We start from the raw sequence: 24,315 nt of genomic DNA on the forward strand, positions 1-24,315 counted from the left end.
CGATAAATTGAATTTTATTTTCATTTAGTTTGAAATACTTGTTAATTTCTCTTTGAGACTTTTTCTTTGACCCACATATTACTTTGAAGTGTGCTGGTTAATATCCAAATATTTGGGGTTTTTTTAAAATTTTTTTTTATTTACTTATGATAGTCACAGAGAGAGAGAGAGAGGCAGAGACACAGGCAGAGGGAGAAGCAGGCTCCATGCACCGGGAGCCCGATGTGGGATTCGATCCCGGGTCTCCTGGATCGCGCCCTGGGCCAAAGGCAGGCGCCAAACCGCTGCGCCACCCAGGGATCCCAATATTTGGGTATTTTAAAGCTATCTTTCTGTTATTTATTTCTACAGTTAAATTCCATGTGGCCAATAGCAGGTTTTGTAAGATTTCTATTATTTAAAATTTGTTAAGATTTTAACAATTTTGTGTTTATTAGCCAGAACGTGGTCTGTTTTGATGAATGCTCTTATGAGCTTGAGAAGAATTCCACTATTGTTGGATGAACTATTCTGCAAATGTCAATTTGTTCCAGTTGACTGATAGTACCATTCAGTTCAACTATATCCTCCTGAATCTGTCAATTTCTGCCCCCAGGATCTGTCAATTACTGATAGATGGGTTTACCAGATATTTTAGCAGGAAGAGATGATGCCTTATATAAAATACCATTTTAGTATCTTTTAAATACTCGTGTATTTTTTCTTATTTGATCTATTACAGAAGTGGACAATTTAAAATAATTTTCTTTTTCTTTAAGCAATTTCCTAATATTAATCATCCCCATATTCTTAATATTAATTTCTACTTTCTGTGTCCTTCTAGATTATGTTTGATAGACTATTATTTATGGTTTTTACATCAATATTTACATTTAATGGTTCAGATTATTGTTTGTGGTTTCTCTGTGTTTGGAATCATTATTACGTTTATTTTTAAAAATGAAGTTCGTTTCCTTTTTTTCTCTACAACCTGGAATAGTTTAAATAATACAGAAATTATCTGTTTCATGAAGGCTTAAATGAATTCACTGATAAAATCATATGGATCGGGATGCCTGGGTGGCTCAGTTGTTGAGCGTCTGCCTTTGGCTGGAGGCATGATTCCAGAGTCCCGGGATCGAGTCCCACGCTGGGCTCCCTGCATGGAGCCTGCTTCTCCCTCTGCCTGTCTCTCTCTCTCTCTCTCTCTGTATCTTTCATGAATAAATAAATAAAATTTAAAAAATCATATGGATCTTGTTCAAATTTAAGAAGTCTTTAGTAACTTTTTAATTTCTTTCATAGTTATTAGTCAATTTTCAGATCTTCTTGAATTAATTTTTATCATAAATTTTCCAATATATCCTCAAATTTATTAGTATAGTTACACAAAGTTTTCTAAATACTTAATTTCCTCTGATAATGAATTTCAAGTGATTGTGATTTATTTACTCCTTCCTTTCTTCTTTCTCTTCTTTCCTTCCTTCCACCCTTCTTTCAATCCTTTCTTCTTTTTAATTAGGCAAGGTAAAATGATTTTTTTTTAAGATTTTATTTATTCATGAGAGACACACGAGAGAGAGAGAGAGAGAGAGAGAGAGAGAGAGAGGCAGTGGGAGAAGCAGGCTCCATGCAGGGAGCCTGATGTGGGTCTTGATCCTGGAACTCCGGGATCATGCCCTGGGCCAAAGGCAGGCGCTAAACTGCTGCACCACCTGGGCATCCCTTTCTAAAATGATTTTTTTTAATGCAACATATACAGAGAAAAACAAATATCGTATGATTTCACTCATATATGAAATCTAAGAAACAAAACAGATGAACATAGAGGAAGGGAAGGAAAAATTAAATAATATGAAAACAGGGAGGCAAACCATAAGAGTCTCTTAACTATAGGAACCAGAGGGTTGCTAGAGAGGAGGTGGATGGAAGGATGGCATAACTGGGTGATGGGCATTAAGGAAGGCACTTGAAGTAATGAGCACTGAGTATTGTAGACAACTGATGAATCACTAAATTCTATCTCTGAAATAGTACAGCGTATGTTAACTAAATTGAATTTAAATAAAAAATTTAATTAAGAAATGCAACATATCCTTGCGTGAAGTCTCTCAAAGACTTCAGTAGGGTAAAATCCTAATTATCTATCAATACAAAATGTTGGCATTTAATTACTTTTCTATCTCACTGTGCCCCTTATTCTACTCTGAATATGTCTGGTTTTATTTTATTCTTTCATCTTTCTACATGAAGTTGCTTCTCCTAAAAATGCCTCTTACTCCATCATCTTCAGCTTCCCTCCATCTGGACACTTCCTGCTGGTCCCAGACCCATCTCCTATTGTGCCTTTTCTGGGAAGTCCTCCCTGAAGGTCTCAAAGCTGAGATAAGCATTGTCATCCTCTGTGGATTTCTCCACGTCTTCTAGACCTACATATGTTGATTTCCCTTGGAGGCTAATCCTCTCATCTTTTCTCTATCTATATTCAATTTCCAGAAGAAAGCCAGCCCCATGGCATTATATGCTATCTTTATATGAATGAGTTCTAAATTTTTATGTCCAGCTATGACTTTGTGCTGTCAATTTAATATCTCTATGCAAATGACTACTAAATATCGGAAGCTTAATATGTCCAAAATGGAAGTCTTGACTCCACTGCCTCTCCTCAAGTCTGTTATTCTCTCAATGTTCTCCATTTCACAGAATAGCTCCACTATTCATCCAGTTTGCTCAGTTCAAAAATCTTGGAATTATCCTTGCCCCCCACTCTCTCTCTTATAACCTCATCCCCAATTTAGCAGTAAAACTTGCCAACTTCACCTTCAAAAATATTTCTTACCACTGTCATCATCCTATCACAGTCATCCAAAAAGCATCATCTCTTACCTAGACTACTGCAATAAAGTCCAAATTAACAACGCCTCTTCTTCCACCCTCACTGACCTACAGCATATGTTTTCCACACAGCAACCAGGGTACCCATTAATATATAAACTGGATTGTCACCGCCACTTGTAATTTTCTAATGGCCTCCCATTTCAATTCAGAATAAAATCCAAAGTATTAACTGTGGCCTACAAATCCAGAAAATATCATACTCCTGACTATCTCATTTCTTACCACTTCTACCTCCAATGATAGATACATCACTGCCAAACCGAACCTTCTGTTTTTCCTTGAACATACCAATATCTACTATTGTACTGGTACCTCTGAATGGAATGTTTATCTATCAGAAATCCAAATTATGCTATTCCTCATTTCATTCAGGTCATTTATTTTTCTTCTTAGTTCTTGTCATTACCTGAGATTAAATGAGATATTTTTGTTTATCATCTATCATCCCCAGCACAATATAAACTCTGTAAAGTCAGGAGACTTGTTTATTCAGTTCATACCCATAAATTGCCTGGTATGTAGTAGATGCTTCATACAAATTTGTAGAATTGTCGGGGGATTGAATGTATTTATTGTAATATTCTAGTACTTTTCACAAAGGTCTCTATAAAAGTTACAGTGCCTGTCCTCCCTATAGGCTATAAATTCTAAATCCAAGGAATAAGTATGTTTTCTCTCTCTACCCAAGAACCTATGAGATTGTTGCATAGTAGGTACACAAACAGTATTTGTGAGGGAGCAGGTTAATAAATAACCTCATCCTATTTTGTAAGAGTAAGGAAATTCTTATGAACAAGGAAAGCTAATAATGCCAGCTTCATTATGTCACATAATGAAGAAACAAGAGGCAGTTCTGCAGGAAAATACCTTGAAGACCTGATTATTTTTGCCCCTTTTTCAGCATAAAGGTTTCCATCTGCAAAGGAAAGTTTTCTGGAAACAGTAGCTTAGGAAAATACACAACATGTAGCTGTTATAATTGCCATGTTTATACTGAGTTCTGGGGTAGTTGGTCTGAAACAGTCCTGGTAAAAATAAACTTTCAATGTGTTTTAAGCAATCAGTGTTTCCAATAAGCACTTGTCAACATGACCTTTAGTGGTCTCCAGAACTTCTCCTTTACTAAGTATTTAACTGGCTGCTCAACTCCTATGGCTTCCTGTCTGCCTTTAATTTTCCCTCAGCAATTTTAATGCTGGAGGAACAACAAATTACACAAGCCATCCTTAGGGAGGATTTCTGACCATAATTTGAAAAGCCCTTGAAATAAGAAAATTGCGGTGGGTTAAGGGAAGAGTAGCAATACATACTATATATATTCCCCATATGAGACAAGTATAAATGAACCTCACATTTTAACTCCCTAACTCCCTCTTCTCTGGTGAACATTAAACCATAGCCCTGCCCACATGTGCTTTCCTGGAGAAGTTTTGGCTTCCATAGCAAATCAAGCAGAAATATTTTTGACAAAATTATTGCCTGTGCTCCACAAAACTGCTAAGATTTTATAGGAATTATAATTCCTATTACTGTCTAAGGTAATGCTAAAGTTCTTAAAGCTCTTATCATGCTCATTCATGGATCTTCTTTAGTAGACAAATCTTTTCTTCACTATAAGAGTTTCAATATTAATGGAATGAGACACTATTAGAAATTTTCAACTAATGGTACCAATATAACATAATGTTTAATAAAATTTTTTTAGGTAATTTAAACAAATAATCCATGGTGACATCATGAATGTGTAACTCATCTAGCAGCTGACCTAATCACATATGTACATAAAGAATATTTGTGAACACCTCATTTTTTTCAGCTTTATTGAGGTATATTGAAAATAAAATTATATTTAAAATGTGCATTTTGGTGATTTATATACATATATATATATATATATATATACACACACACACTATGAAAGGATTCTCATCACCTAGGTATTAAAATTCATTACCTTGCACATTTACATTTTTTATGAGAACACTTAAGTTATATTCTCTTAGAAAATTTCAATTATACAATACAGTATTATCAACTATAGCTACCATGTTTTACATTAGGTCCTCAAATATTACTCATCTTATAGCTGAAAGTTTGTACCCCTTTACCAATTTCTATTTTCCCCACCCTCCAGACCCTGGCAACCACTCTCCTCTCTGTTTCTGTGAGCTTGACTTTTTTTTTAAGATTCCACATATAAATGATATCATGCAGCATTTGTCCTCTATCTGGTTTATTTCACATAATACCCTCAAAGTCCATCTATATTGCAACAAATGGCAGAATTTCCTTGTTTTCTTGGTTTAACAATATTCCACTATGTATATATACATTTCCTTTATCCATTCATCTGTTGATAAACACTTACATTGTTTATATATCTTGGCTATTGTGCATAATGCGGCAATAAACATGGAAGTATAGATATCTCTTCAAGATAATGATTTTTATTTCTTTAGATATACACCCAGAAGTGGATTGCTGGATCATACAGTTCTACTTTAATTGCTTGAGTAATCTCCATACTATCTTCCATAGAGACTGTACCAATTTACATGCCCATTGACAGCACACAAGAGTTCTCTTTTCTCTATGTCTTTGCAAGAATTTGATCCTTCTTGTCTTTTTGATAATAGCTGTTCTAACAGGTATGAGGTAGTATTTCATTGTGGTTTTGATTTGCACGTCCTTGATGATTAGTATTGTAAATATTTTTTCATGTACCTGTTGGCCATTTGTATGTCTTCTTTAGAAAAAAAAAATGTCTATTCAGTTCCTCTGCTCTGGTTTAGTTGGATTATTTGGGTTTTTGCTATTGAGTTATATGAGTAATTTATATATTTTGGATATTAACCCCTTATGAGATTTGGAAATATTTTCTCTCATTCCGTCAGTTGCTCTTGTGTTTGGTTGGGTTTCTGTTACTGTGCAGAAGCTTTTTAGATTAATGTAGTCCCATTTACATTTACTGTTGCTTTGGTACTAAATTTAAAAATCAGTGCCAAGACCAGTGTCAAGGAATTTACTCACCATGTGCTCTTTTTTTTTTTTTTTTTAAGATTTTATTTATTTATTCATGAAGGACACAGGGAGAGAGAAAGAGGCTGAGACATAGGCAAAGGGAGAAGCAGGCTCCCTGTGGGAAAGCTGATGCAGGACTTGATCCTAGGACCCCGAGATCATGACCTGAGCCAAAGACAGAAGCTCAACCACTGAGCCACCCAGGTGCCCAAACACACCATGTTTTTTCTTCCAGAAGTTTTATAATTTCAGATCTTACATTCAAATCTTTAGTTGATTTTGAGTTGATTTTTGTTTATGGTATAAAAATGGGGGTCCAGTTTCGTTCTTTTACATGCGACTATCCATTTATTGAAGAGATTATTCTTTACACACTGTGTACTCTTGTGCATACACCTTTGTTGTAAATTATGTGACCATATATGCATGGGCTTATTTCTGGCTCTCTGTTCTGTTCTATTGATCTGTGCATACGTATTTTTGTTAATACCATATTTTTTAGATTACTATAGCTTTATAATATAATTTGAAATCAGGAAGTGTGATACTTCTAGCTTTCTTCTTCTTTCTGAAGATTGCTTTGGCTACTGAGGTTCTTTCTCATTTCTTTTCTTATAAAAGAAAAAGGAGATCTTACTAACAGTTTTTATCTTATAATATATGATTAGCAGTTATGAATCAAATTTGATTTCTGGTTTTAAATCTCCTTTTAAAGGAAGTGCCAATAAATAGGGAAAGATGATAAAAATGATAGGAAAAAGCAGACACTAGTGGACATAAATCATGATTTCAACTCTACAACTTTATATCTAATTAATATCAACCTCTAGATTACAAAAGGATGAAACAGACCTTATTCAAAACTAAAACAATCAAATAATAAAAAATCAAAACATACAGGTTAGTAATCTACCATTTTAGTGGATAAGATGTTACCCTATTACTCTTTCTGCTTAATATTTATCTAAAGCTAACATGGCATTATAAAGGAGTTACTTAAGGCTCTTTTAATTAAGTCATTTACAAGGGAGACTGGCAAGATGGCATAAGAGTAGGAGTCCTCAACTCATCTGGTCCCACAAACTTACCTAGATAACTTTCAAAACATCCTGAACACCTACAAATTTGACCTGAGATGTAAAGAGAGAAGAGCTGGAATGCTACAGAGAAAAGAGTTTTTGCTACTAACAAGATAGGAAGGCGAAAAAAAATAAAATAGAAATAAAGTGGTGAGGAGAACCCTGACTAGCAGGGCTAAAGTGGAGCAGTGAAAGGCTCTGGGGTACAAAAGCCCAGCCCTGGACAAGCAGGAACTTTAAAAATCCATGCCTGAGTTTTTCCCTGACAGAAAAGTGCTTAGCAGGGAAATTGGGCAGAATCAAAGGAGGGGCTGTGAAGCATCAACATTCCCCAAGTCACTATAAGATGGCGCCGGAGGGGGAAGCTCATCACAAACCTTGGTGTGATCTCAGTAAAGGGCTGGAGCACCGCAGCCCTTGGGGCATTGTGGAGAAGGCCGCCGGGTTACACGGGCCAGTTCCAAAGGTCCCTTTACCCTAGAGCCTGGCAACGGACTGAGATGTCTGTACCCTGTTCACTTCGAGACAGGCAGTCCCCGGGAGCACAAATCCAGTGGCACAGGGCCCTGGCTCCAAAGGCTCTGAAGCAGATAAAGTCGGCTATCCTCTGTTCCCTCTGGGACAGGTAGAAGCAGGGAGGGCAGAGCAAAGTGAGAACTTTCCTGCTGCTGGGTGCCCTGCAAGCTGTGCAAATCAGTGCACCTGTGCCTGCCCTCAGGAGCATCTAGGCCAGTGTGGATTGGGAGACTGCAGTTAGTTATTCTCGGGGAGCTAGCTGACTCTAGAGCTGGAAATGTGGCCGCCGCCATGTTTTTTTCTTTGTTCCACCTTGTGCCTGGGAGAGGCAGGGCCGCCAGGGAACAAAGGCCTCACAGAATAAACAGCTCACACTGAGCCCAGCACCTGGCGGGGTCGGGGCACCTCCCCCAGGCACAGACGTCTGAGAATCAGCACAGCAGACCCCTCCCCCAGAAGACCAGCTGGAAGAAAGGAGAAGAGCAAGTTTAGTGTACAAGCAGTATTGGAAAGCTCCAGGACTGAGGGATAATAGAACTAGAGGGCTATTTATTTATTTATTTATTTATTGCAACTCCTTTTGATATCAGGCTGTAAATTTCCAATGTTTTTTCTCTTTTCCCACCTTAACTTCAATATTTTACCAACTCTTAGTTTCTAAGTTTTTTTCCTTTTTGACTTTCATATTTCTACAGTTACATGTCTTAGATATATTTTTCACTTCTGGATTCCCTTCAACGCATTCAATTTAATTTTGGTAGATATGTGAGATATGGGTTTTTGTTTTTTGTTTTCTCAGTAATGTTTTGTTTTACAGTTGTGGAAGTTAGTACCTTCTAACACACAACCAAAATACACCCAGAACCAAGTGGAATACCATGTTGATTCATTCTGTGAGATAATATTCTCTCTTCCTTCCCATTCTGCCCCCTTCTTTTATCTTGTTTATGTTACTGTGGTCAATGTGGGACTTATATAAGTATTGTTGACTTATATAAATTTAGGATTGGGCATCTTCTAACATACAGAACAAAATATGCTCAGAACCAAGAGAGGTTCACTACCACTTCCTCACCACCAGCATCCCCTCCCTTTTTTTGTTCTTTTCTTTCATTTTTTCTGCTTTGTTTTTGGTTTTTTTTTTTTACATCTTTATTTAAATTTTTTTTTTTCACTTTAGTGGTCCTTTTATTTTGTTCTGTTCTTTTTATTTTCTGGTCTCTGACCTCTTCCAAATCATCTAGGGTGTATTCTACTTAGGTCATAGTTGATATTTTTTATTCAGCCTGTTCATACAGCCAGTCCGCACTGGACAAAATGACTAGAAGGAAGAATTCACCACAAAAGAAAGAACCAGAAGCAATACTCTCTGACACAGAGTTACAGAATGTGGATTTAAATATGATATCAGAAATTCAATTCAGAAGTACAATTATAAAGTTACTGGTGGCTCTGGAAAAAAGCATAAAGGACTCTAGAGACTTTGTTACTACAGAATTGAAATCTAATCAGGCCGAAATGAAAAATAATTTAACTGAGATGCAATCCAAACTGGATGCTCTAACTGCTAGGGTTAATGAGGTGGAAGAGAGAGTGAGTGACATAGAAGGCAAGTTGATGGAAAGGAAGGAAGCTGGGTAAAAAAGAGAAAAACAAGAGCCCAGGAGGAAAGGCTTAGGGAAATAAATGATAGCTTGAGAAAGAACAATATACATTTAATTGGGATTCCAGAAGAGGCTGAGAGAGAGAGAGAGGACCACAGAGTATATTTGAACAAATCATAGCTGAGGACTTCCCTAATCTGGGGAAGGAAACAGACATTCAGATCCAAGACATAAAGAGAATCCCTCCCCCAAAAAATCAATAAAAATACTCAACACCTCGACATTTAATAGTGAAACTTGCAAATTGCAAACATAAAGAGAAAATTTTTAAAGCATTGAGAGACAAGAGATTCTTAACTTATATGGGGAGGAATATCAGATTAACAGCAGACCTCTCCACAGAGACCTGGCAGGCCAGAAAGGGTTGGCATGATATATAGAAGGGTACTAAATGAGAAGAACATGCAGCTAAGAATATTTTATCCAGCAAGGCTGTCATCCAGAATAGAAAGAGAGATAAAGATCTTCCAGGATAGGCAGAAACCAAAAGAATATGTGACCACAAAATTGGCTCTGTGAGAAATATTAAGGGGGACTCTGTAAAAGAATGAGGGGGCCCAAAGAAACAAGCCACAAAAACAGAGACTGTATAGGAATACAATGACACTAAATTCATATCTTTCAATAGTTACTCTGAACATAAAGGGACTCAACAATCCCATCAAAGGACACAGGGTATCAGACTGGAAAAAAAAGCAAGACCCATCTATATGCTGTCTACAAGAGATTCATTTTGATCTAAGGACACTTCCAGCCTACAAATGAAGGGGTGGAGAACAATTTATCATTCAAATGGTCCTCAAAAGAAAGCTGGGGTTGCAATCCTCATATCAGATGAATTAAGGCTTATATCAAAGACTGTAGTAAGAGATGAAGAGGGACACTATATCACACTTAAAGGGTCTAGCCAACAAGAAGACCTAACATCATGAATATTTATGCCCTTAATGTGGGAGCTGCCAAATATATCAATCCATTAACAACCAAAGTAAAGAGATATTTAGATAATAATACACTAATAGTAGGAGACTTCACATGGCACTTTCAGCAAATGACAGATCTTCTAAGCAGAACATCACCAAAGAAACAAGGACCTTGAAGGATACACTGGACCAAACAGATTACACAGATATATACAGAACTTTCTATCCTAATGCAACTGAATACACATTCTTCTCAAGTGCACATGGAACTTTCTTAGAATAGACCACATACTGGGTCACAAATCAGGTCTCAACCGATACCAAAAGATTGGGATTGTCCCCTGCATATTTTCAGACCACAGTGCTTTGAAACTACAACTCAATCACAAGAAGAAATTTGGAAGAAATTCATACATATGGAGGTTAAAGAGCATCCTACTAAAAGATGAATGGGTCAACCAGGAAATTAGAGAAGAATTAAAAAGATTCATGGAAACAAATGAAAATGAAAATACAACCATTCAAAATCTTTGGGATACAGCAAAAGTGGTCCTAAAAGGAAAATACAAGTCGCCAAAAAAATCAGAAAAACCTCAAATACACAAGCTAACCTTGCACCTAAAGGAACTGGAGAAAGAACAGCAAATAAAGCCTAAACCAAAAAGAAGAGATATAATAAAGATTAGAGCAGACCTCAATGAAATAGAGACCAGAACTGTAGAACAGATCAAAACCAGGGGCTGGTTCTAAGAAGAATTAAGAAGATAGATAAATCCTAGCCAGCCTTATTAAAAAGAAAGGGAAAGACTCAAATTAATAAAAGGAGTAGAGATCACAACCAATACCAAGGAAACACAAACGATTTTAAAAACATACTATGAGGGACGCCTGGGTGACTCAGCGGTTCAGCATCTGCCTTTGGAATCCCAGGATCGAGTCCCACATCAGGCTCCTTGCGTGGATCCTGCTTCTACCTGTGCCTGTGTCTCTGCCTCTCTCTATCTCTTTCTGTCTCTCATGAATAAGTAAATTTAAAAAATCTTTAAAAAAGAAAGTACTATGAGGAAAACTATATGCCAACAAATTAGGTAATCTAGAAGAAATGGATGCATTTCTTCTGGAATTCCACAAATTACCAAAACTGGAACAAGAAGAAATAGAAAACCTGAACAAGCCAATAACCAGTGAGGAAATTGAAGCAGTCATCAAAAACCTCCCAACACAAAAGTCCAGGGCCAGATGGCTTCTCAGGGGAATTCTACCAAATCTTTAAAGAAGAAATGATACCTATTCTATTAAAGCTGTTTCAAAGGACAAAAAGGGAGGGAATACTTTCAAACTCATTTTATGAGGCCAGCATTACCTTGATTCATTCAGCATAACACCCTCCAGTTCCATCCATGTTGAAGCAAATGGTGGGTATTCATCCTTTCTCATGGCTGAGTAATGTTCCATTGTGTACATAAACCACACCTTCTTTATCAATTCATCTGTCAAAGGACATCGTGGCTCCTTCCACAGTTTGGCTATTGTGGACATTGCTGCTATGAACTTTGGGGTACAAGTGTCCCAGCATTTCACTACATCTGTATCTTTGGGGTAAATACCCAGTAGTGCAATTGCTGGGGGGTAGGGTAGCTCTACTTTTAACTTCTTAAGGACTCTCCACACTGTTTTCCAGAGTGGCTGTACCAATTTGCATATCCACCAACCGTGCAAGAGGGTTCCCCTTTCTCCACATCTTCTCCAACATTTGTTGGGTTGCTGAAGAAGTGGGTGGGGGGATAGGGTAACTAGGTGACAGGCACTAAGAAGGGCACTTGATGGGATGAGCATGGGTGTTATACTATAGATTGGCCAATTAAATTTTTTAAAAAGTAAAATAAATAAATAAATTCACTCATTCATTCATTTACTCTCCAAAAACTCTCTGTCTTTTGCTCTACTATAGTGTCATTTTTCCCATTTGATCAAAATCTAGATCAAAACTAGTGGTGGGGCCTTGTGAAATGATTATAAAATTCCTAACTACAATAGAAAGGGACAGAAATGCCTCACTAAAAAGTAGGTGAAAAAAACTGGACACAGGACACAAAGAAGCAAGAACGGCTAATTTTAAAAATTTGGGGCACCTGGGTGGCTCAGTGGTTGAGCATCTGCCTTTGGCTCAGGGCGTGATCCTGTGGGTCTTGGGATAGAGTTCCACATTGTGCTCCCTGCAAAGAGCCTGCTTTCCCCTCTGCCTATGTCTTTGCCTCTTTTTCTGTGTCTCTCATGAACAAATAAATAAAAATCCCAAGATTAAAAGAATACTTAAGACTTCTTGATTAAGACGAGGCCCAACTGAGGAAATAGCCATTTTCAAGTACAAAATACAAGGAATATTTAGTGGACAGACTTGTAGAAATTTTTAAGTTTAAACATCTAGAAATTAGCATTGATATTTGTTATTTTAAGGAAATCATAAGCCCTTATTCTCAAAACCATGTTATGAATCACACTAGTATGCATCTTGGGAGAACAAAGCTATTTTAGGTAGAATGCCCCAGACTATGCACACCAGAGGCCAGAGTGCCCTCTCACCTTAAAAGTTGTGGTGCCATAGAGCTTGGTGGTGTGGACTGTCTCTGGAAGCACATTAGTGATGTTGGTGATGAATTCTTCCAAGTACTTACAGGATTTCTCCAAGTGTGTTGTATTGATAATAATCTGGACAAGCTAGAAAATAACAAGCACATGTAAGAGTCATTTGACTATTTACCCGAAAACAAATGGCTCAGTATCAATCTGCTGGTAGAGGAAAAAACAAAAGGCAAAATGGGAGGGGCCTTTTGTATTCTACAAAGGGTTTGTCAGAGCATGGGCTTAGGTTGTAATTCCTCTAAGAAGCCTTCCCTGACTCCCAAAGCATCTTGTATTCCCCCTAGGAGAAGAGCACTTGTCTCTCTATTTTAAACAGATGTCTTCTTCTGTTTAAGAGACTAAGAACGAAGACTGCTAGTGTTTAGCACAGAGCCTGGCAACAAATAATTGCCAAATGAATGAAATAAATAACCCCCCCCCCCGAAAGAACAAGAATAAGTGAATGGCAAGAAGTTTCAAAATTAGGCATAATAAACAGCAAATAGACTACAGGATATTAACAAACTATATTAGCTTACAGAAGAAATAATGTGGGTATTACAGTCAGAAAAACCAGCAAATCAACTATTTACAAATTATTAATCCAGATAAAGTTTCTTAACTTCTCTGTTTCTTTATCTGTAAACTGTTAGTAATAATTTCTTAGTAATAATTTCTACTCACACAGTTATTTTGAGGATTAAATATCCTTTCGTTAATATTATTTTCCTTTTCTAACAAGAGAGATTCTTAAAAACCATAGTACTGGTATGATAAAAAGTCATCTATATAAATAACTTTGAGGGGAGGATGAGAAAGAATGACTCTTATTGTCAGGATAGAATTAAAGTTTACAAAGTAGTTCACAATTCATTTTCTTACATTGTCTTCCCAGGAACCTGGAAAACTAAGTTAAGTTGGGCATAATTATTGCTTCTATTTTACTAAACAGAAACAAGAATGAAATGATTTTCTCTAGACCACAGAACCTAAATGGAATTTGGACTCAATCCAAGTCTTCTACCTTCAAATTATGGACTCACTGAAATGACTTCTGACAGTGCCTTTTAGCATAAGCATAAAATGGCAGCCCTGGAGTGCTGCACACTTATGTACATAAGACTGAAATATCAGATTCTGGGTCTGCCATCAACTAGACCTCTCCACGAAAAAAAGTTAATTTAAATTTTTTTTAAAAAGGGGGCACCTACTACTTATTTCAACTATGAAAACTATTCATATTTCCCAGAGTCTAAAAGAAATATGAAGAGAAAATGGAATAAAACCTTTTTTTGTGTGTTTGTTTGTTTCTCTTTCCTACATCTTTAACTTTTTATTTCCACAGAAATGTGTGTGGTGGGGGGGGGTTGTGGCAGACAGAGGGAGTTTGGATATGTAAGGCTATGGGTGAACTTAGGTGTTCCTCTAGTCCAGTGAGAGAAGGAATGGGGGGTAAGTGGATAGATGACACAAAGAGAAGTTGAAACTGAAGATGAAGGTTGGGGGGTAATACACATTTTACGATTAAAAAATGTTTAAAAGTTGGAATTACACTTCAGTAGCAGTCATTGTATTATACTGCTGAATATTAAACAAAAATGTTAATAGGATTGTAATCAGAAAGTACATTCTTATCTCCCCAACAGCAAACCAGCACAGGGCTAACGTACAGTGTTCATTCTGAAAAAATACATATTAAATCATAACAATGCTTTAGTAATAGATTGGACTAAGGAGAAAGGTACTTTCTACTCCCCAAGGATCAGCTGGAAACTGTGGGGGAAAATGTCTGCTTTTGGAACGTGAGGGCAAAGGGCAGAGACCCAGAGATGCAGTTCCAAAAACAATGAAAAGTTAGGGCAACAAAGGGAACAGATCTCTGTACTATTCCCCACAACTCATCAGACAATTTCATATTTCTCACTAAGCCCCTTCCCTTCATTTAAAGACTCTGAGTTTTGGACACAGACACTATCTCTTTCTATAAAACTACCCAAAACATCACACTTTTAACTGTAGAGTGCTCTAGGAAAAAACACCTACCAAAATAAGCAATTCATCACCCTCTTTCTTTCAACATGTTTCTCCCTCAGAGAAAGACTAAAGTCATTTTAAAAATTTAAATTGTCTAAATTAAATCACTCTTCTTCCTGAGCAGGAAGGTGGCTACTGGCAAGGTTGTCTTGATATATAAATCAGAAAAGTAAGAGAGTTAATTTGGAGAACTGAAGAATTTCTATTTTAAAGTCAGCATTACCTATAGGGAACACATTCTATCTATCAAAAGAAATCCTAATAATAAGGAGGAATCATGTCATGTTATTGAAATAAAAAACAGTGGCAGTCAAAGAGAAAATTGTCCTGTTTTGCAGGATATTGACAGTTTTAAAAAAAAAAAGGAGGCGGCTTCACTAGGTACAGTAGTAATTTCCCTTGACTTTTTAAAGATCTGTCAACACAAAAGATCACCATGAATTACATCAATTGGCTGTCAGTCACTTTTGAAATGTTTCATTGCTGAGCATAGAATAGATTATTAAAACCCTCTAGGATTACATTAGATACCATGTCATTTTCAAAGGGAATAATGTCTGTTAATGAGGTCTAAGTGATCTCTACTCCTGAATGACAGAAAACCAAAATCCTTACAAGGGCATTTACAAATGTGAAGCCAGATACTGTGGGGGTAATTCTGAACTTAAGGATGCAATGAAGCAATTTCATATATCAGCTTCCATCAGAGTTTTGAGCTCCTTTGATATTTTTAATCCCCACTTCCCACTCTCTTACAAAAATATATCACCACAGCAATCCGAACTGTCCTTAACATTGTTCCAAAGACATGGTATTAGCATCAGATTAGGTATAAAGTAGAGTTCTGTGAGGAGTCCAAAAAAAGAGAGAGAGAGAGAGAACACTAAAGCAAACAACCACCTCTCACAATTAAATGACAGGAATTACTAAGGTTAAAAACCATTAAGAAGCAGAAAATTTTTCTGTCTCTCATTCCCAGTAGCAGAGAGAATCTAATGCGGAAAGCAGAGTAGACTGTGGAAGTCACCTGTTACCTTATCTTGTTTTCCAAGGCAGAGAATTCAGGATGCTAAAGTTCCAAAAGTACTAACCTAAAGCAAGAAAATGAGAAGTCACACTCCCTCTCCACACTGCCAATGCTTTTCCACTGTTGGATTCACAAGATAAAGAACTAAATAGCAGTGTTTGTTCTCATTCACAAAAATAAGCTCTCCCTAAGATTTCAAGGAATTTTTCTCCATTTCACCCCAGCAAAGATACAAAAAGCTAGGTCAACTCCTCATTTTTTACCATTTCCAAAGTAAACACCTAAAAATACTGAAGTACTTGGAATTACTGGTCCAAATTCAAAGGTCTAGTACAAGGCTTATATTTGACAAGACTTCATTATAAAATGTTTTAACATAATATTAGCAACATTACTACTGTTAACAACAGGGGATGGTAAACACTGTTATGTGGGAGACAACACAGGATAGAGACATGTTGCCATCAATCTACATTATATTCAAAAGAAAGCATTGGTTATTTATTCAGGTCTCTTGGGCACTATTATAATAAAATAGATACATAAATATTCAATATGGTATCACTAATAACTCTTTTTTTAAAGATTTTATTTGTTTGTTTGACACAGAGAGAGAGAGAGAGAGAGCACAAGCAGGGGGAGCAGCAGAGGGAAGGGGAGAAGCAGGCTCCCCACTGAGCAGGGAGCCTGATGCGGGGCTCGATCCCAGGACGCTGAGACCACAACCCAAGCTGAAGGCAGAAATGCTTCATGGACTAAGCCACCCAGGTGCCCCTAATAGGAAGTCTTAATTTCTTTCACTTTACCCTAAGAACCTGCCTATCTACTTTTCTTTTTTCTTTCTCTCTCTTTCATCCATTAGGAACTCCTATGTGCCAAGGAATGAGAATACAGTTGTACACAATTATACACAAGACAAAGTCCCTGGCCTTGTGGAGATTAAACACATATGCTTACGAACATATAGCATAATGTTAAGTAATAATAAGCACTGGGAATAGAAGTGAAATAAGGAGTTACACAGTGATGGTAGGTCTCAGATAGGGTGGTCAAGGAAAGCCTCCTTAAGGAAATGACATATGAGTGGAAACTTAAAGTGATGGTGTATTATTTCTATCATCTATAATAAATATATTTTTAAATCCAGTTTATATCTTAAGTCTTTTTATCAATTCATTCTTCATAATGATGTAAGATGTTTTTGATTCATCTTAAAATTTTGTTTCAAGCTTAACTAATCTATGATATTCTGAGATGAATAAACTGGTGGTTTGTTTCCTTTATCTCTATGATACTGTTTTGCAAATTAATGCAGTGAAAAAGCAAAGGCTTAGAACAAAAGAAATTTCAAACCTTTACTCCAAATCTTATTTTTAAAGAAAATTTTGTATTTCAAAACTTATCCCAAATCTTATTTCCAAACTACTTACTGGTTGTATATGGCCTTACGCGGTTACTATCTTTCATCATCTTAAAATTGAGATAACAACATCAATGTCATACTAAAGAAATCATTGATATTATAAATTACTAAATATAAATACTAATATAAATAATAAAGTATTGAGTATAATACATACCAAATTCCTGAAAACTGTTATTGATATGGATTTATTATATCTCCAGCCAAATATGGCTTAAGAAAATATACAACCATTCTGACCAGTCTCACTTTAATTCCTATGCACTAGCCAAAGTGGGCACTTAATGCTACAAAATAACCACATCGAGTACCAACCAAATCTCTTTTCCATACCTCCAGATATACTTTCTCTCTGCTTCAACACCAACATTTGTTCTGGAACTCCACTTTCAGCTGAAGATCTTTCACTGAGAAAACAGTGTTTGGAGTCTGCCACCATAACATATGCCCAGCCACCACCATCTGCATCCACATAATCTGAGTCTCATCTGTTACCCAAAGATGAACTTTACACCACCTAAAGCCAATTCCTTTGCTTGTGCATTAGATTCTAAAGTCTCTCTCCTCCTCAAGGACATTACTCCAAAGATTTCCCTTTTTCTCTTCTATCACTTCTATCACTTTTTGCTTTCTATTGCATCACTCTCTTCAGAAATAACATGCTGTTACTTCTATTAAAAAAATAAAAAATTTGTTCTTAATGTACTTCCCCTGTCAACTCCCTCATTTTCTCGCTTACCTTTGTAACAAAATTACCTCTGAAATAGTTGTCTTCTACTTGCTGTCTCCAATTAAATTGTTTAAGTAAATGATTTTAAAATGGTTTTATATTATTTTATTTTAAAATGGTTTTATATTACAAAATAGTTGCAAAGAGAGCCCAAATACACCATATCTAGTTCCTCCTATTGTTAACATCTTACATTACCATGGTATGTTTGTCACAACTAAGGAACCAGCATTGGTGTATTACTATTAATTGAGCAACACACTTTATTCAGATTTCACAAGTTTCTCGCTAATGTTCTTCACCGTTTTCAGGATCTCTTCTAAGATCCCACATTACATTTAGTTGTCATGTCTCCTTAGCCTCCTCTGGTCTGTGACAGTTTCTCAGACTTTCCTTGTTTCTGATGACCTTAACAATTTTAAGGAGCACTGGTATTTTGTAGAATGTCCTTCAGTTTGGGTTTGTTTAATTTATTTCTCACGGTTACAGTGAAATTTGGAAGATCAGAGATGCCTTATCATCATATCAAAGGTACGTGCAACCAAATATCACTTACCAATGATTATGTTAACCTTGATCACCTGACCAAGGTAGCATGTGGCAGGTTTCTTCACTATAAATTTTTTCCCTCGCTTCCATACTCTACTTGTTAGATGCAAGTCATAAGTACAACCTACATCCAAGGAGTGGGAGCTAAGCTCCACCTCCTTGAGAGGGTACTACCTACATAAAGTATTTTAAATTCTTCCGTACAGGATCCACTCTCTTTTAAACCTATTCCATCAGGAGTCTCCTATCATCGTTCTATTAAAAATGATCTTATTGAGGTCACCAATGTACTCCAACTTGGTAAGTCCCATAGTAATTCTTAAAAAAAAAAAAAGATTTTATTTATTCATGAAAGACACAGAGAGGCAGAGACAGGCAGAGAGAGAAGCAGGCTCCTTGCAGGGAGCCCAACATGGGACTCGATCCCAGGACCCCAGGATCATGCCCAGAGCTAAAGGCAGATGCTCAACCGCTGAGCCACTCAGGTGGCTCAGTAATTCTCACAGTAATTCTTAATCTTTATCTTACCTGATCTATCATCAGTATTTGTCAAGCTGACCACTCCCTCCTTCTTGATATACTTTCTGCACTTGGCTTCTGAGACACTATACTCTTGTTATTATTCCTATTTTGTTTTGTTTTGTTTTTTTCCTAGTTCTCTAGTGGCTCCTTCCCAGTCTCCTTTGTGAATTCCTCTTTTCTCCTGACTCCTTAATAATGGAATGCCCAAGGGCTCAGTCCTTCAACTTCTCTTCTCCAGCTTTACAAATTCCCTTAGTGATATTTCTAAATAGGTAGTTATAAGTATTATTTGTATTCCCCCAATTTTTATCTCCAGGCCAAACCTCTTTTTCAAACTCCAAACTCACATATACAACTGCTTACTCAAAATCACAAAATGTATATGAAAAAACACTACATATTAAATATGTCCAAAACCAAATTCCCAATCTCCTCCACCCTAAACCGAGCTCTATCTAAAGTTTTTGCCATCACAGTGCATGGTATATACAATCTTCTAGCGGCTCAAATCAAAACATCCTGGAGTTATCTTCAACTTCTTTCTTTCTCTCTCCCTTCACATACAGTCATTAAGAAAACATGCTGACTCTGCACTCCAAATCTAATCACCTGTTACCATCTCCACAGCTACCATCCATGCTGCCATCAAATCTCCCTAAATTAGTGTCACAGCTTCCCAACTGGTCTCCCTGTTTACACCCTACAGTTTATTCTCAAAACCACAATCAATGTTATTCCTTTGAAATATGTCACATAGTATCATTCATCAAATTCCTGCAATAGCTTCCCACTTCACTCAAAATAAAAGTTTAAAACTTGACAGTGGCCTACCACACACCCCTGGCACCTGTGATCTAATCTCCTGAGTCACTTCCCCTTTCTCACTCCACTCTAGCTTTATCCTAGCTTCCTTACTATTCCCTGAACTGACCAGTAACTTAATGTCTCCAGATCTTTGCTCTAATTTCTGCCAAGAATGCTGTTTACCCTTCAATATGTCACCATCATTTCAATATGGTAACAATGATATGTCAATAAAAAGATGCTGCTCTTTTTATTAAAAACAAACTTGGACCTCTACCCAGACTCCTGATTCCCTTAGCCCAGATTCTTTTTTCTCTTCAATGCATTTACCTCCTTCTATCATACTACATGATTTACTATTTACTTTGCTTAGAATTTACTGTTTTCTGCCACTAGAATGTAAGCAAGGACCTCTTTTGTTGTTGTTCTTGTTGCTGTTCACTTATTTATCCATAGGGCTTAGATCAGTGCCTCTTACACAGCAGGTACTCAATCAATACTATAAAGTTAATAAGCAAGTTATTTATCATAACACGTCATCTTGCTGTAATCTTCTAACTTCTCTTAGTTAAAAAACCATCTTTGCACTAAACCTGACAATCATTGTTTACCTGTCCAGACCTCTTTAACAACACAAGGTAATATGCATTGAGTATTTACTACTTATTAGACACTGTTCTAAGTACTTCGTACGTTCATTTATTCCCCACAACAACCATAGGAAATACATGCTCTTATTGTCCCCATTTTACACATAAAGCCAAGTAATTTCCCCAAGAACACATTTATTAAGGGAAGAGAACCTAGGCAGAATTGGAATCCAGGCACTCTGCTTTAGAACACACACTCTTAACCACAGCTCAGCTGCCCTTCTTCCCAGTCTACGGAAAACAGCTAACCCTGCTGATTGAGTAGGGATAGGCACATAAGGTCTTAGAGTACAAAACATTCAAGTTACCATAAGCGAGAACTGAAAGGCAATGTTGAGTTGGCTCAATGTGGGGAAGCAAAGATGCAATGAGAAAAAGCAAGAAAGCCAGGTTACAGAGAGAAAAAGCTAAAGGATAGAGCATATGGACAGAAAAAAAGAAGAAATAAGATATCATATAAATTCAAATAAGACAGGCAAACAGACAAACATGAGCTTATATGAACGTTTAAGTCCTGAAAGAATTGTCTGACAACCTGAAGTAGTATTCAGTGAGTTTTGTATGCTTATAATACTTCTATTGTTTGAGTGGCTCTGTGCTCGCTGTCACAAAATCATCTCTAACCAGAACAATTTCCATATTACTATGGACTTCTTGTAAAAATGCCTTTGTTCTGATGAAATAATTAAATCAATATGGAAGGCAGTACATTATAGTAAAAGTGAATTAAGTTTGGGAGAAAACAACCCAGACATAGGTCTCATTTCTGTCATTTTGTTAACTACATAACTGTGGACAATCCCCCTACACTTCAATTACGCCTTCCAAAAATTGGTAATAATAACATATGCCCAGCCAGTTTCCAATGTGACTAATACTAAATGAAATGGTATCTGTGATGGGCTTTGACGAATACAAACTGTTTCATAAACATTATCTAATGTGATGATGACTTCAGATGGGAACTCACTTCAGTTCCCTGTATATGAGGATATAATGTCTTCTCTTCCAAGGTGAGCAACATAGTTATTCAAAGATTTACTGGCTGTTGATAAAAATCACTGAGTCTGTATTTGTCTATCCACGCATACACCACCATAATAGCCAAAATAAATAAATGTATGCAGATGTTCCTTCAGCCATATGCAAAGATATTGATAATGAAAGTGCATTATTGCCTAGAAAGATTCAGTAACTTAGGAATAATACTTAGTATTCACTGAAATAGTGCCAAGAACAATGATCTAGTCATTGATAAGCTTCTACTGCTTCTCCCAATCCTGACCTGATCTGCATATGCCCTAAAGGACAACGGAGTCCGGAAAACTGAAGAACTGAGAAGTTCGGTCTTTCTCTTCAGATGTCACAGTAAATCAACAGCACAGCCACAACCAAACTCAAGACAGTTCTGAGGCCAAAGCTGTTTCTATCGCACCATGTGCCTGCTATACTACTTTTTTAAAATGTTTTATGAGATTGTCAAATCAAATGGCCTAAGAAAACTTATCAAGTTATAATACAGGGAGAGTTCACAAAATAAATAACCAACTTCCTGTCCTACTTGGGATTCATAAAAGCAGAACACTACAATACACCAAAAGCAGGAGGACTTCCTACTTCTCATTCCATTTCATTCCATTTTCCTTTTTCTTTAGTTTTCCTGATGATGAAAAGAAGTTAACCTATTATTCTCGGACACACAAAGATAATACTAATGTTTCTCTACCAAGCAACAGAGAGGAAGCTCTGCAAAATGAGGGAACTGTCCTAAATAATGTCAAATGTAACTTTCAGCCATAAAAAAAAAGTTTGTTATAAATGGGACTCAAACACTGCCAAAGTTCCACGTTATAATATTTTAAAATCTTAACACAGGGAAAGAAACAGTCTAGAATCTGAAGTAGATGTTCACCTGGCTTCCAGCTGTCTTTACCTATGAGTCAGCATCATTAACCATTTGCCTACTTTCACCATTAACTTTGACAGTGTATATCTGAAAATGTCAATTTTTCCTAGAGCAACTGACTTTCAAACTACACCACCTCTGCAAGTAAAACAGATGGCCAACAGCCTTTCCCTTTCCCTGTGAAAAAAATTCCTCCAAGCTCTCACTTTTGGCACTATAATTTCCATAAAATGGCAGGTTGACGCTCCCATGCAATCCTGGGTTTCCAAGAGAAAGGAAACTTCACATCTTTCTAAATTTTAGGACTTTACGCCAACGTGCCAAATCTTCAGTTTGCCAAATTACTGTTCTCAACATGTGTGTAATATCCCTTCTCGCTTTGTGAGATTCTGTAAGCTTCCACAGAAATGTGACGATTGCCTTTCTCTCACATTTCCTCAATCCCAAATTCCCAGACTCACATTCTGATAAAGAGTAATTTACCATTCATATACAGGAGGTATCTCAGAAACAAAAGCTGAGTCTAACACTAACCATGGACTGTAAGTCCCAATATCTTTGGCATCAATGATTTATGCAGACAAGATGTGATTTCATATTGTATGTTGTATTTGAACTGTCATTCATTTGGATGGAACGTAATGTTGTCTATATTCTACAATCAACAATTTTGTTTTTATATAACTGATGGCAAATAATACAAATTTATCACAGCATCTTCAGAAAAGAAAACAAGTTAAGCTGGTGAAAATAGAGAGAGAGAAAGAAAGAGAGAGAGAAAGTGACTTCTCAAAAATGTAATAGATTTCTCCAAGGTGACCAAAGAGCAAAACAAATTACTTGTTTTGCACTTTCACCATTAGGAATCCATTAGGAAGAATGTGATGGACCTTATAGAAAGTTATAGTTAACTCACAAACAGGACCCAGAGCTTAGGACATCTGTTCACATATTGCCTTGGCTGCCTCCATTAAGAGCAGCTTTACCTCAGTAAGTCCAATATTCTTCCTTTTAATGACATTCTGCAGGGAGTTGCTCAGAGTCCTGGTTAGCAACAGGTTTGTAGATTTGCGAATCATGTCATCGACTTCAGTTGAGCTGAAAAAGAATTCTCAAGAGTCAGTCATACTAGGTAGCAGGATTACATTGCAAACAAGGTGCCAGTGGTACTTCTAATAATGATTAATAATAATAATAATAATGGCTGCAAAGAACATTTATTTTGTGCCAGAAATTATTCTAAGTACTTTAATATATTAAAATTGATTTAAATTTAACACTAATGATACTAATTACTTTTATTATTAATTCTAATTTGCAGATGAGGAAATGAAGACACAGAGAATTTAAGTTACTCGTTCAAGGTCACACAGTACGTACACACCACAAAAAAGGATTTTAACACAGGCCATCTAGCTCTAAAGACCACATTTAAACACTATGCTGTACTATCTCTCAGGGTAGATAAAGAGTTTCCCAGAATGATTCCTTATCCTGAAACCATTATTTCTCTTATACTTCCAAGTTCCTTCACAGATTATTGTTTATAACTTTCCAACATGGTCTTTCTATTGGTTTCCTGCACAATTAGCTGATAAAGGCCCATAAGAAAAGATATCTCTGTTCCTATCCTGTCATCATTCGTATAATGTCTACTTAGCTCTGATTCGAAAATAAGTATTTTAGACCAGCAGTTTAATTCTGCATAAATGTCTTATAATCCTTACTACCCCCAAAATTATCAATAAAGACTTTTTTTCTTTTTTTTTAAATTTATTCACTCATTTTTATTCCAATGGACATTATTAAGTCCTTATTATATGTTGTTGTTGTTTTCTTAAGTAAACTCTACCTCTAACACGGGGCTAGAACTCACAACTCTGAGATCAAGAGTCACATGCTCTCCCAACCATGCCAGCCAGGTGCCCCAATAATGACATTTTCTACACACTAAAGGAAACTAAAAAT

The 24,315-nt window shown here is 36.6% G+C and overlaps 1 protein-coding gene across 3 annotated transcripts in view; it reads right to left on the reverse strand.

Moving 5' to 3' along the window:
• The window catches only part of EXOC6B (exocyst complex component 6B), a 620,952-nt gene that overhangs the window by 268,377 nt on the left and 328,260 nt on the right, over positions 1 to 24,315 (reverse strand). For all 3 annotated transcript variants that reach the window (XM_041757049.1, XM_041757048.1, XM_041757050.1), the window contains 2 exons: positions 23,334 to 23,445; positions 12,664 to 12,798 (listed from right to left, as the gene is read on the reverse strand). In XM_041757049.1, coding sequence (XP_041612983.1) covers positions 12,664 to 12,798; positions 23,334 to 23,445 — 247 coding nt within the window. The remainder of the gene's footprint in view (positions 1 to 12,663; positions 12,799 to 23,333; positions 23,446 to 24,315) is intronic.

This window comes from Vulpes lagopus, chromosome 5 (assembly GCF_018345385.1).
Source record: "Vulpes lagopus strain Blue_001 chromosome 5, ASM1834538v1, whole genome shotgun sequence".
Taxonomy (NCBI): domain Eukaryota; kingdom Metazoa; phylum Chordata; class Mammalia; order Carnivora; family Canidae; genus Vulpes; species Vulpes lagopus.